The following is a 15,129-nucleotide window of genomic DNA, read 5'->3' on the forward strand; positions in this document are numbered from 1 at the left end:
ACACCGATTGGTTAGAGTTAATTTTCCAGCTTGTGACAACGTGGATTTCCAACTGGCCAGGGCCTGTTGGGCCTTATGAATAATGAATTGGAAGCAGCCTTTCTTATTTTTGGACACACCTAATGGAAGACCCAAGTAAGAAGCCAAACCTGTGCGGACTGGTATATGGAAAAAGCTTTGGAAGCGCTGACGGAAAACCCGAGGAATGTTGGGACTAAGGGTGATAGAAGATTTTTTGATGGTTAATGTCTCGGAGTTTGGCGCAGCTTTGGAGTGTGGGTTGGAAGAAGATGAGACAGTCATCAGCAAAGAATAGGTGGGAGAGTGAAGGGCCATTAACGGAGAGTTTGAGACCCTTACAATGCTTTGAGTGGTCCGAGTAGTGAAGAGCAGAAAGAGTGCTTCCATGTAAATAATGAAAAGATATGGGGACAAGGGGTCCCCTTGCGGAGGCCGCTCTATGGGTTGAAACGTGGGAATGGGGTACCGTTGATAAGGACTAAAAAAGATACCGTGGAGTAGCATTGGTGAAGAAGCCGTAACCAATGATCTGAAAAGCCCATTTTATGAAGGATAGCATTTAAGAAATTCCAACTAACCATGTCAAAAGCCTTGCTCATATCCAGTTTTAGTGCAACCATATATTTGTGACCCCACTTCCTTTTGGCTATAAGATTGGAGAATTCGCTTGCAAGAATTGAACTGTCAGATATCTGTCGGCCTTGAACAAAGGCATTTTGTGTTGGGGAAATGTAGGAGGGAAGGATATGCTTCAGCCGGTTTGCAAGGGTTTTGGATATGATTTATACACACTGCAGAGACAAATGGGCCGGTAGTCACTTGGGGCCGACGGGGATTGAACTTTTGGGATTAGGGCAATGTGGGAGTAGTTAACTTCCTTCAAGAGAAACCCGGAGTTTAAGAAGGAGAGGGCCGCTTTGCAGATAGAAGGACCAATAAAATCCAAATGGTGATGGTAGAAACAACTAGAGAAGCCATCTGGGCCAGGAGCTTTGGTTCCGCCGTTTTGGAAGACAGCAGTTGTGATCTCATCAGCTGCAAATGGTTTATTGGGCCAGGACAAGTGAGTGGCAGAGAGACGGCTGTCGAAGTGAGACCAACCCTCCCAGCTATCCATGTTGAGATTAGGCTGAGGTTCCGAAAAAAGGTCCTGGAAATAATCGGTGAAGGCCCGGTTAATAGCTTCGGAATACTGTGAATGTTGAATGTCCACCATTTAGGGTGTGGGAATACTTTTGTTGTTAATTTTTGCTTAGGCCTACAATAAGCTGACTCCAAATACTGGGTTGGAATACAAAGACAAGCAGTTGGGCCGGGCCGCCCATTGAAGCTAACTAAACTTGAACCAAGTTCTTGATTATCAAAAACAGACCAAATTAAATGATCAGCTTCCCAAGTGGAGACCTCGCATAAGTTGTCCGATGACGCATTATATTCAAAGCCGGGAAGCCTGTCGAGTAGTACAGTGCACAACACCGATCGAGCCGTCCGTCTGTGTTTTGAATGGTCCCTAGAAGAGTTTTATTTTAATTCGGACCATCCGAAATACAGATGAAAACTCTTCCCTGTAAAAGTTTTATATATTTTAATCTGAACTATCTAAAATTAACACATACGAACGATTGAGATGATGCACTATAGGGATGCTGTGCAGAGGTGCACAGCAGGCCCCCCGGTTTCCATTATATTGGCTTGATAGTAGATGATTGGGACTTTCATTCTATGATACTATCCCCTCCTTATTTTCAACAAAGTTGGGTCGTTGTATAGATTGGATTTTGTTTCTTTCGGAATGTCAAATTTGAGGATGATAGTAGATGCATGATTGGGACTCCTGTTCTTTGATACTATCCTCGATCTCTCTACTGTGATCGAGATATTCATTAAAGTTGCTGCGGTGTATAATTGGTCTCATTGTGGCTCAGAAAAGTGGACTTTGAAGCGCGAACAGGAAGCCTCTGAATCTGCTACGGCTCATTAGATTTGAAGCCAGGGGGGGCAACACTGCATCATTCTAGTTTTGCTTATGTTGTGGACGTACGTTTTTGTTGTGACTGTACTTTTCTGGTTCCTCTCAAGTTGGATACTCGTTAGCTCTTTTCGATCTCTTTTCAGTAGCAGGGGGCATATGATTGTCCTTAGCCTAGGTGTCAACATAGTTGGGATGTAGGTATCTTTGTAACTCTTTGGTTCGGAGATTAATAAAATTATTCTTTTGCCGATCGGGAAAAAAAAAATGAAGAGGAACAAGGATATTTGCTATCCAATTGCATGCTCTAGCCTCAGAAATGCCTTTGGTCTGTCAACTTTCACCCCTGCACTACCGCTTGCTGTCTTGGGCCAGCCTATATAGAACCTTGTCCCAATTTTAATTGGGCCCCCGGTGTTGAGCAGTGGAGTTGAACCATTAGACTGATTGGTTGTGTCGGATACGGAGTTAACAAAATAATACTCTCTCTGTTCCAAAATAATTGTTCATTTTCAGCAATCGTGCCATTTAATTTGGGACAGTGGAAGTATTTTCTCAAATAGTCGAATGAGAGTTACATGGGTTGAATTTAAGATGTATCATAAATAGGTAGCCCGGGTTAGTTCTATATTTTTTGCCTATAAAACTGCAACCTGTATTTTCCGTGAAAAAAAAAAAAACTGCAACCTGTATGACTTTCATAACATCAGTATCATTTCAATTATACAAGAAATGAAAATCATTATTGAAAAGTTGAAAGACAAAGTTGGTAAGTTTTTCACTTCTTTTTTTTATAATTCTTCTTGAAAATACGGCCCTCTTTCTCTTATTGCTAGGTAGTTTCATACTTTCATTCATAGGATCAAAAAAAAAAAAAAAAAATACTTTCATTCACCAATATACCTTTATGAATTTAACTATTTAAGCCATTGTCAACTCTGGTAGATAGGTGCCACAAGTAGAAATTAGTTGGAATATATATTCTCTGTGTAATCTATTTCTTATGCCTAGTTTTTGTTTAACTATTTAAGCCATTGTCAACTTTTTATTTATTTTTCATTTTTCAATAAAAAAAGAAAGAAATTAGCATGCGGTAAAGTAGTCGGAACGCACACTTTTGGCTTGGTCGATTTGCGTAGTGGTTAAACGTTTCAAAATTTTAACATGATGACGAAATAAATCAAAGCTAGTAGTAAAATGGACGCGCGTAAAGACACCCACCGACAAGAATTAGTTTGGTACGTAAACCATGATGTCATTGTATGACATTATCTAAAGAATAAAACCACATGAAAGTATTGAAAATAGTAGCATGTATAAGAACAAAAAAATCGACAGTAGAACAGACCACAGGACGTGATAGTGAAAGTAAACAAGGACTATAAGGTGACTACCAAAATGATGGGTCATGACTTTTATTTCCCTTGCTTCACAAAAGATATCGAGAAAATTCATAGTATTTGACATGTTAGAACGGTAAAGATTGACAAAATTCATTCTTGACATGTTGCAAAGCCTAGGGTAGGTGTCACCTATTAATTTGAGCGTCCAAATTAAGATAAATAAATAAAAACAAAATAATATTGATTCAAAGTACATGCACTACACTAGTCCCATCTCTTGTGCAGAAGTTTGGCCTTAAGAATTGAAGCCGAGATCTGTTGTAAAGGACAAAGGGCAAGAGAACAGCCTCTTAACCATTTTCTACGAGACAACAAACCACCTTAAATGCTGAAACGGTGGTTTTTAGTGTATTCATGGGGAGAGATCTATCCATGATGCTACTAGTATTTTAAAGTTGGAAAGGAGGATAAATGGATCCAAAAGGAAGATCAAAAAGAAGAAACGTATTTTTGAGTTTGGGATTAAGGCGGCCAAAAGTATCACACAAAGCTAAGGTGGTGCATTCTTCTTCATTATCATCCATTGACATTCGGAATAGGAATTCTATTTTATTCGAGAATGCTACTAAGGTTATGAGTTTGGCGCATGGTTGGGAATTCAATTCATAAGAGGGAGGAACTTTAACTTGAAGAAGTTGGTTGAAATGGAAAATGAGGAAATTGCAGATAGGGAAAACGCATTGAAGAAGTTTGCGGATTCGGAAGAGGGAGACATTTCTGATAAGGAGGATGATGCCTCTATCTTTTTGGAGTTTTAGCATCCTTTGTCTTGGTATGCATTTTCTTTTGTTATTCATGTTAGGTTTTGGTGTCTTTTGGTCTTTCGATATGTTTCGGACTCTCGTTTTGGTTTGCTTTCGTTTTTGTTTTGGAGTACTTTGAGGTATTTTTTGGAGTTTTCGTTTAGGTTTTTGGGTGTTCTAAGTTAAGATTTCCTTAGGATTGTTCTGTTTTGGATGGTGTCTTGCCGCCTTTTTTTGATCTTGGGTTGCATATGCCAGTATACCCTTGTTTTGTTTAATCATTGTAATTGTTTATAAAAATTACTGATAAAATCTTTTCAGCTAAAAAAAAATATAATGATTCCAACACATAAGCCTTTATTTTGAATAGACAGCCCGCCTTATCTGGATCAAACCACGGACCCACAATGTGTTTTTCTGCAAGAAAGCAGGAAATCATTTGACTTTCAGAATATACAACGAAAGTTCTGAAATTTAGAGAAATAAATTAACTAATTCTCTATTAAAATACATAAATAGGTACTCATGAAAACTATTATGAGATCATGTAAAGAATATTCATTTACGAATTTAATTACACGGATAAATTAAGAAAAAGAGTATCAAGATATTGTTTAATTAACTTACGTATCCTAGAGCAATTTAAGTTCGATCAAATATTATTGTCGGAGAGTATCACTCATCATTTGTTCTTGTCGAAAGTAATCTGATTTCAGTATCATAAACTTTTTATGAGATTGATGAGCAGGCTTATTATTACGCTTTTGGAGATAATGGGTATGAGTTTTCATACTTTCTTAGATCACTTTAAAGATTTCTATTATTTTATTTCTTAAAAATATTGGTGCTCAAAAGAACAATCAATGAAAGTGTATAATTATTGGTACGGAAGAGGATCGAGTTTAAACTTGACATGATCATGATGGATGTATAATTGAAATAAAAAAGTATCTAAATTGACTAGGGTCTGGTTAACTATCGCCAGCTAGGCGGTGAATAATTTGCATATATTGCCAAATAATAAGTTGAAATTTCAATACATATCTTTTGAACACTAATTCATTTTTCTTGTATTTTTTTTTTTGAAGAGGTTACCGTATTATCATTAATTTGCATGTAATGTCAAACAAGTTGATCATATATTTTACGATACACACACACCAGCCTTCACATAAAGGCACCTTTAACTTGCTAAAATGTGGACCTCCTCTTTTTCAATTAAATTTTGATGATCCGAGCTGTTTAATGTGTTCAGAACGTGATTTTAAGGGTTCCTGTAAGAAATCGGCAAAAAATATGTCCGGGAAGAACTTGATTTGAGCAGTTTTTTTATTAAACCGTTCAATAAAAACTGCTCGGATGAAACACTTCCCAGTCATTTTTTGCTAATATCTCGTAGGAACCTTTAAAATCACGTTCTAATCACATTGAACGGCTCGGATTATCGAAATTTGATTGGAAAAAAGAAGTTCCGTATTTTGCTGAATAAGGTCGCCCTTATAGGAAGAGGACTGTATATATATATATACACACACACAAGCCTTCACATGCGGACGTCCTTAATTAGAAAAAATGCGGACGTCGAACGCCAGCCGTTAGATTGTGTTTTCAATGGTCCGAATCCGCAGACAAATATATTTTTACTAGTAAGAAAGCGTCTGCTAATTAAGACCATTGAAAACACAATCTAACGACTGGTGTTCGACATCCGCAAATTGTGTATATGAGGGCACCCTACCTAAAGAGGAGTGATATACACCATGGTGCCTTTGGGAATGGGCCAATCTATTTGAAGCGTTTGGGAATGGCAAGTGGATCTACGGGGAGGGTGTGATTGGTGGGCACCGCATTCATTTATTAGTATAATTGTCACGTTGAATTCACCGGTGTCATTTTCGGCCCATATATATATATATACTCCGTATTTAATGAGGCAAGACGTTCCGTGCCAAAAATCTCTATGCATATGCCGAGGAATTTTTTAGCAATTGAATTTAGAACATAGAAAAAATCAAACAATTTAACAGCCAAAAAATCTCTCGGCACAGACGCATAGAAATTTTCCAGACAGAGGAGATCCAACCATATTTAATGCCCTCAATGCTGGTTCGGAACAGAGATTACAGCAGGCACCATATACTCAGATCTCCCATATACTGGTGTCTGGTAGGATCATTAAACACTTCACCATAAATGCATGCTTGCAGGGTAAATACTACTACATGTTATTAAGAAAACATGAAAAAGGATACTATTACCTTGTTCTTCACTTACCCCATTTTAGTTCCTTGTTCCATTTCACAGTCTAACAAAAGGTTTCTTTTATGGTTGGTTCACATTACTTAACCACTCCATTTATTTAGGTGAGCACTAGTTTATGCATATGCACTTGCCAATTAAGGAGTTTAATTTAAGCAAAGAAGGAAATGAACCTAACAGACCTAAGCCTTTTGTTTTGTTTTAGCACCAGGCTTGCCTGCAGCCCACATTTGGATTACAAACGTGCGGCTGGAGTGTTCGCAACCGTCGGATGGTATTTTTAACGGTCGAGATTTAAACCATTAGATGCAAAGATGAACGCCTGTGATTGAACTGCAGGGACTCTCTGCAGTTAGTCTTCTGCAGTTAGACTAACTGCAGAGAATCCGCTTCCTTGTTTTATCGGTCTTTCTATTGTCAGCCCACTAGGTTGATAATAAACATACAAGAAGACAAGAAAAATATGTATTTCTATGTGCTTTTTACACCTTTTAATACACGTTCACATATTTGTTATTATCAATCCATTAAGCTGATTTTAGAATTTTCCATGTTTTATTTCTTCTTCTTTTTACACCTTTTACTAGCTGTTCATGATAATTTGTAAAAGTTTGAACATAAATCTTGTGCATTTACATGTTGCCTATCAATGAGCTACTGTTCCACTTCCCTAAGCCTTTTGTTTGAAAACGTGCCTTTACTTTTGAAATTGTCCATTAATCATTTCCACTATATGGAGACATAATACTCTTAACTTTTTTTATAGAGTGAATTCTTATCCCTGTAGATATATGTACAATTATTAGTCATTTCTAGGATACCACCATGTTGTGCCTAAGACTCTCCATCATCACACATTTATGTGGGATTCGGAATTAAGTGCATGGGGCCCACATAAAAGTGCACCGATGAAAGATGTACATATGTCTACATGTATTTGATTTTAAATTAAAGATAATATATTTTGAGAGAATGATCTGTCTTATAAATAAAAAATAAATATTTAAAAAATAACAACCTTAGTGAAACGAGACTTTACTCTTTTTCAAACATATTGCATGTCAAATTTGGAGAAGAGCAAACTCGTTCTCCTTCTCTCTCTATCTTCTGACAGGCTACCAAAAATGGCTCAAACCGATTTTTTTGTATCTCTAGCACTCTATAGTCATAAAGAACAAATTACCAAATAATCACATTGTGACATTAACAAACAAAAAAATTAACTTCGATTTGGAAAATCATTGAAATCAGGGCGGAGGCAATGAGAGACAAGGGGAGGCAATGAGAGACAAGGAGAGGCAGCTGACCCCACTGCCTCCCAATTTTTTTTAGAGATACAGGTATAATTTTCACCTCATTTTTACACATTTGACCCCACTTTAAAATTTATTATATGTTGATATATTTTGCCAGATACATATGAGCGATATTCCATCGTTTCCAAAGTATAAAAAGTCGTCGAGGTCAATTGTGAATCGAAGCTACATTTTGTTAGTAATACTATATCTATTTTTTGATTAACTTGCTAATCTAATTATTTTTTTCAATTAGCAACTAGAAAAAATGAATCATATATAGTTCGAATTTCCGACTCTACTTATCAAAAATCCTGGTTCTGCCACTAATTTGAAATGCTCTTAGATCATTGGGAGAAATGGCAACAATTTACTCATTTGATAAGGAATTTAATTTATCTCCAAGAAAAGCTCATGTATGGTAAGGACAGTGATCTGCGTTGCATCTCGTGAAGCAACTTATCTAATCGGAATGGATACAGCCTCCAATTTGTCCGATAAATCAAGGACCACACTGGAGCAAGCCCATCACCAGCCCCAACTTTAGGTACACTAAAAAAATAATAATAATAAAATTGATCAATAAATCCAAACGGCATTGATAACAAATGTCTGAATCTTTGGAAGCTAGTAGCTAGACAATCTAATAGATAATAGGATGTAGCCCTTTGAGTAGAAGAATCCAATGGATGTCTCTGCATTCAAAGCTTTTGGAATTCAGCAAGGATCAACCACCATTTGACAATCGAAAATCCTATTGGTACCGACGGTACCATAGGAAAAATGTACCGACGGCCACCGGACGGCCGTCTCCGGCCACCGAACGGCCGATCCGAGCCGTCCAAAAATTTTAAAAAATAAAACCGAGTGGGCCCTAGCGAGAATCAATGGCATCTGAGGTGTGTAGGGTACTTGATCCGAGCACCCATTTTTCGTGTATATACACGTATATACATATATACACGAAAAAGGGGTGCTCGGATCAAGTACCCTACACACCTCGGATGCCATTGATTCTCGCTTAGGCCCACTCGGTTTTGTTTTTTAAAATATTTGGACGGATTGGATCGGCCGTCTGGTGGCCGAAGACGGCCGTCCGGTGGCCGTCGGTACATTTTCCCTACGGTACCGTCGGTACCAATAGCAGTACTCGACTAGTATTTTTGTTACCAAAAAAAAATAAACTAGTACTTTAGATCTAGACTCTTGAGCCCAAAATGATGGAGAGAGTAGGAAATCTGCAAAAAATCTTAAAAGCAGATAGTTTCCGTTTTCTTCCAAAATCTGGTGCTGTGTTTGGTTTGATATTTGAAATTTTTTTTGAAAAATAGTAGGGGATAATAAGTGAAGAGAGATAAAGAAATGTTGGAAGTAAGAAGAATTTAGGGAGAATTTTTAAAAAAATGCTTTTTAAAAAGGAAAAGAACAAGGCAAAGAAATAAGGTAATTTCAAATTCAAATATAACTAAAATAAAAAATAATTTTTAATTTTTTTTGCACCGTTTAAAAGATCTCAATGAGATCTATCAAACAAGATCTATATTGATAGAAAAATTATTTGTATAAATACATAATTTTTTACCTTTTTTAAAAAAAGTTCTTATTTTTAAAATGTGGAAAGGCCCCTTAACCATCTCATAATCATTAAAGTAGGGCGCTGCTATTCGCAGCCTTTTATTTTCTCCCATAGCCTGTTAAAAATTTTCAATTATACTCGACGGTTAGTTACCGAAATTGAGATATATTTTCAGCATCCAATTACCGAAATATAATATTTTTTCAACAACTATTTACCTAAAATATATGTTCGGCAGTTGTTTACCGAAAGTTGAACATATTTTCACGTGTAGTTACCGAATTATAATATTGTTTTCAACAGCTATTTATCGAAATGTTATATATGATTTTCAACAACCATTTACCGAAATGTAGTGGACTATGGAAGAAAATAGAGTGCTACGAATAGCAGCGCCTTTAAAGTAATGTCATGTTTTTTTACTTTTTATATCTTTGGTTTATAAACTCTGGAACATTCGACACTTGCATAGAGAAAAATCAGTGACTGAAACCCGATTTGGCCGCCCAAAGATATTTTGCTAGGACTTCTGCACCAAGAATTCATGTTTAACGGAGGAAATCCATCGAGCCGAAATATTACAGCAAATAAAAGACTTATCACTCCGCGCTTGCAATTTGACTCTCACCAGCAAATAACCTCTTGAAACCACTGACAGATCATCGGATGGTTTCAAACTTTCAACTTCATGGTCCGAAATTAATCAAAGCGCTCTTAACACATCATCTCATTAAAAAAATCTCAATTTCTTTCTCTCTCTCTCTCTCTCTCTCTCTCTCTCTCTCTCTCAATGCATTAACAGCAGAGTACAACAAATCCAACACATAATTGTACAACTCTCTCATTCTGGGATTCTTTTTTCAAAATTTTATTACTGTAACAACTTTGACTCCTCCTTTTCCTTTCCATTGGGGTTCTTCACGAACAATAACCCATTGTTGCTCACCAACTTTGAGCTTTGCAACACTCCCATTGATCTCGACTTGTTCAGTCTTACCGTAGGCACCTTCACAGCCAATCCCCCCCTCCTCCTCCCCACTCCTCCTGACTGAACACTATTACTACTACTATTACCGACCAAATTCGAATCCAACGGTCCCAATCTAATCTCGCAAACCGACCCCACAGATCTTGACCGTCCCACCTGATCCTTATCACTCACACGAACAACTTCTCTTGGTAACGTCTCTACACCCGGCACACTGGATACTTTCCTATTCCTCCTACTCCCAACCCTCGAAGTAGTCTTCACAATCTCCGTGGTATAACTCTCATCCAATGGCTCGTATCTAACCGATTGCCACGAATTGCACGCGCCCATCCCCACGCGCCGCCCTAGGTTATTCCAAATCGGCGACGACACTCTCTTGTTCACACCCCTCAGGCACTCCACCACTTCCGCCATTTCCGGCCGCTTCTCAGCCTTCGACCGGACGCACCTCGCAGCCATCACCGCCAACCTCCGCATCACCACCGCATCCTCCGGCGGCCCGATTCTCGGATCGCAAATAGACTCGTACTCGCCGCCCCTGATCAGCGGAGCCGCCCAGTCCACCACAGACGGCGGCGAGTACCTCATGTCAATCGCCTTACGCCCGCTTAAGATCTCCAGCAGAAGGATTCCGAAACTGAACACGTCGGACTTGGTGCTGAGATCACCCGGCGCAAGATAGCCAGGGTCCAAGTACCCCATCGTCCCCGCCGGCGGCGTGCACTTGACCTTCACGTCCTCCACGTGTCCCCTCAGAGCCAAGCCGAAGTCCCCCAGCCGAGCGTTATTTTCCCCGTCGATTAAAACGTTGGACGACTTTATGTCGCGGTGGATAACGGGCGGGTTCGACGAGTGGAGGTGCTGGACCGCCCGGGCGACTTGTAACGCGAACCGGACCCGGGTGGACCAGAGCAGGGGCTTGGGGCGCGCGTGGAGGAGATCGTGCAAGGACCCGTTGGGCATGTACTCGAACACAATAAGGTTCCGGCCGAGGGAGTCGGAGGAGAGTCCGAGGAGGTTGACGAGGCGGGGGCTACGGAGGCGGGAGAGGATTTCGATCTCGTTGTCGACGGTGGCGGTGGGGGAGGTGGTTTTTTTGACGGCGGCGAGGAGGGTGGGGTTGCGGAGGGAGGCCTTGAAGACGGAGCCGTGGCTGCCTTTGCCGAGGAAGTTGTCGGGGGAGAAGGCGTCGGTGGCGGATTCGAGGTCAGAGTAGGAGAAGTGGGTGATTTTGAAGGGTTTTTTGTTGGGTTTGGTTTTCTCGGGTTTTTTGCAATTGTGGGGATCGCCAGTGACGATGGCGGAATCTGCATTGCAAGAGAGATAACCCATTCAGTGGAATTGCAATCTATATACAGAGTGAGGAGGAGAAGAAGAAGACGGTGTGAGAGAGAGGTTGAAGAAGGGAGAGGTTTAATAGGACAGAGAGAGAGAGAGAGAGAGGTGGTGTAGAGAGTGGGGAAAGGAGAGGAGAGCGGCAAAGGCCATAACGGTAGATGTTGGTGCTACGGTGAATTTACAGCTTTGAGGAAAAAGAAAAGGGAAAAAGCAAAAGCAAAATTCAAAGTTGATTTGGTGATTATCTTAGCATTTTTTTGACTTTTTTTTGGGGGTTCTTTTTCTTCCTTAACATGCAAAGGCGTGCCGAGCTCGGCGAAGAATATCTTGGAGGTTGGTCTTGAAAAAGGAAAATTGTTACATGTGCTGGTGGCACATGATTTTTTTACTAGTTCTTTATGTGTGAATGAATTCATTTTGAATACCCCTTGTTTTCAAAAAATAAAAAGTACAATTGATGCATTTAATTTTTGGAAGTGTGTAAATCGTGTATTGAATATATATTTTCGTGAAATTTTCACGAGTTGACTTACACATGGGTAGAATTTGAATGTGGTGAACATGGGCTAAAATGCTAGTATATATTAATAGTAGCCATAGTACAAGTTTGATATATTAAGTGACCCAGTACTTCAAGAGCATTGTGGGATCGCATGATACAAAAGTGTGGGCTGCTAAGAAGCAACATGCAAGTACGATGAGTGTAACTAAAGTAGGAATGCTTGTAGATGAGTGTGTGCTAAAACTTTGAGGAAAAAAAAAAAAATGAAAACACTTGAGAAATGATAAGGGTGACACTTACAAAAATAAGATGAGATAAAACATTCGCTTATCGTAGATTCGATAGAGGCGGTAGTTAAGAAATAATATGCTTACGATAGATGGGAGTCAAGGGCGGAACCAAGAAGGAATTTAACACTAGGCTAACCCAAATTACATATATGTTTTTTTTTCCATCTCCCGGGAAAGCCTCACATCCTGGTGGTCGGATAGTGCCAACAATTGCAGTGCCAGCCCACAAAGCAAGAAGTCTATTGGGTTGAAGTGGTAGTAGGATTCAAGGGGATAGCCCCGCTCACATTAAGCAGGTTTTTTATCCAGCCTTGAAAACGGCAAAAAAATAAAAATAAATTACATATATATAAATCAAAAAGAGGCAAACTTGTACATAAATACGTAAATGTTCAAAAAAATGAACACTATTGAAATTGTACCCTACGATGTTTTACAGAGTAAAAATAATCTATTATCGAATCTGAGTCGATATTTACAACAAGTTCTCTTTCAATATAGATAATCATAGAATCCGTTAGAAAATCATCCTCCATTTTGTTACAAAGATCAATTTTTACATGTTTCATAGCTGAAAATGTTTTTTCCATAGTTGCCGTTGTAACAGAAAGAGTTGCAACGAGGCTAATCAACCTTTCAATCAAATAAATGGGTTGGCCTTGATGGGAGTAGTACTAGAGGAGGTGTGCCAAAAGTCAACCTTAAAAGCGGTAGTTTGAAATTAAGGGGTTGTTCATTTAAAAAAGCCATTGGCTTTCTCACAAAAAAATGAGCCAAATAAACCCACATAAAAATAAAAATAGAGCGCCGCTATTCGGAGCCCTTTATTTTCTCCCGTAATCTACTACATTTCGGTAAATGGTTGTTCAAAATCATAAATAACATTTCGGTAAATTGCTGTTGAAAACAAGATTATATTTCGGTAACTACATGTCGAAAAAATGTTCAACTTTCGGTAAACAACTGCCGAACATACATTTTCGGTAAACATCTGTTGAAAAAAATATTATATTTCAGTAATTGGATGATGAAAATATATCTCAATTTCGATAACTAACTGTCGAGTATAATTAGAAATTTTTAACGGGCTACGGGAGTAAATAGAGGGCTGTGAATAGCAGTGCCCTAAAAATAAGCCAATAAGCCACTTTTTTCGTCTTTATTCAAAAAATATTGGATTTCGATCAAAATTTTATACTTTTTAGATTCCTCTCGTCATGAGGATGCAATAATCCCCAAAAAAATGAGGATAAACCAAGTGATACGAAAAAAATTTGAATAAGGACAAAAAATAAGCCACTTTGGCTTATTTGTCCAAACACCCCCTACGGATCTAGAATTTTTTGCTTATCAGAGTGAGTACGTATGGCGTTCTCGCCTAAACTGAATACAAACGAATTCATGAGGCAATCAAAATTAATTGAGACTTAAGGCTTTGTTTACTCATGTTTTTTGCTACGCTTAATATTTCTTGTTATTCGTACTATTTAACATATCGTCTAGTTCGCAGGTCTTTTCACTATTTATTTTGAGTTTATTTACTAATTTAACATATCAAACTTCAACTAACTCTTACCGAACCACAAGTCAAACTATTTGCGAACGACTCATTTTATTTGCAGGATGGGTACTCATTAGTCATTACTATCCATTACCGCTCATATTGGTCAACATTAATGTAACATCCGCTAATTTTAGAATTAAGAAATTTATAGTCCTTTTTGCCGTTTGGAACAAAATGGAAAAAAAAGAAAGAAAAGAGATGGTCCCAGATTACCATGTTTTGGACGTGTGGCTGGAGAGGAGGTGACTAAGTAAATTGCCTTGGCTTCATTTTGACACCTAATATCCACTATTGACACATCATTCTTTAGGAAGCCAATATAACCCAAGAGGCAAGAGTCTTCTTGTTATATTTTGCTGTGTTGTACCGAGAAAATCGAGAGAGATGTTAGTAAATATTTTCATCTAATTGGTGTGAGAGGTGGAAGAAAACAGTGGACTCTTAGATTTGGAAAATTAAAAAGTTCAGATCATTTGGGTTCCATTAGGATCTGATGGTGAGATGGAGTTTGGTGACAATGGAATTTCGGTATATAGTTTACAGTGCCAAGATTGTGTATTCAACGGTCATGATCATGATTTGAGATACCGGGTAGTATGCAATACATTTTCTAGCTAAATCTCTTTGCAAAGAGTGTTCTTTAATTCTCTCATACTTGTATTCATTTGATGTCTAAGTTTTTTGATTCAGTTATTGTCACTTCTTGTATCGTGACATGAAAAGTATTTGGCTGAAAGCCATAGAACAAATTGGTACGTGTACAAGCCCATCGGGTCACAAAGTAATGAAAAATATATGATGGACTACCCTACGGGAAGTCTAGAATGTTTATGGAGGCCCAAGTGCCCAATACAGAGTTTTGACGTGGGTGGTACTTGGCATGCTACCAAGATGAGCCGGGTATGAGGCTACAAATGCAAAACGTTTCAGAACGATCCTACTTGATTTGTTATCCTCGTTTATTGAGCATAATCTTTATTGCTACCCATGTTTATTGTCTTCGTATTGCATATACTATCCGGACATTTTATATTTTTCAGGTACAGAGAAAGTTAGTGGGAACCCGAGTTGGAGTATTCAAAGGATTTTTAGTTTTAAAGATTGTTTAGAAAATCTTTGGCTTTATTTGGTTGAGAGTTTAGTTTAGTTTAGTTTTGGTAGTGTGTTGAGAGAGAAAT

General features: G+C 38.5%; 1 protein-coding gene across 1 annotated transcript; it reads right to left on the reverse strand.

The window, feature by feature from the left end:
* Positions 1-9,965: 9,965 nt before the first annotated feature.
* On the reverse strand, positions 9,966-11,740 carry LOC131331398 (serine/threonine-protein kinase-like protein At3g51990). The gene has a single exon (XM_058365320.1). It carries the CDS (start codon positions 11,587-11,589, stop codon positions 10,138-10,140), a length of 1,452 nt encoding a protein of 483 aa, XP_058221303.1. The 5' UTR covers positions 11,590-11,740; the 3' UTR covers positions 9,966-10,137.
* Between the last annotated feature and the right edge of the window lie 3,389 nt (positions 11,741-15,129).

The sequence above is a fragment of the Rhododendron vialii genome, chromosome 6a (assembly GCF_030253575.1).
Source record: "Rhododendron vialii isolate Sample 1 chromosome 6a, ASM3025357v1".
Taxonomy (NCBI): domain Eukaryota; kingdom Viridiplantae; phylum Streptophyta; class Magnoliopsida; order Ericales; family Ericaceae; genus Rhododendron; species Rhododendron vialii.

Bases quoted from the DNA above. Each gene is read 5' to 3' on its own strand.
- LOC131331398 (XM_058365320.1), bottom strand. From the start codon at position 11,589: ATGGGTTATCTCTCTTGCAATGCAGATTCCGCCATCGTCACTGGCGAT.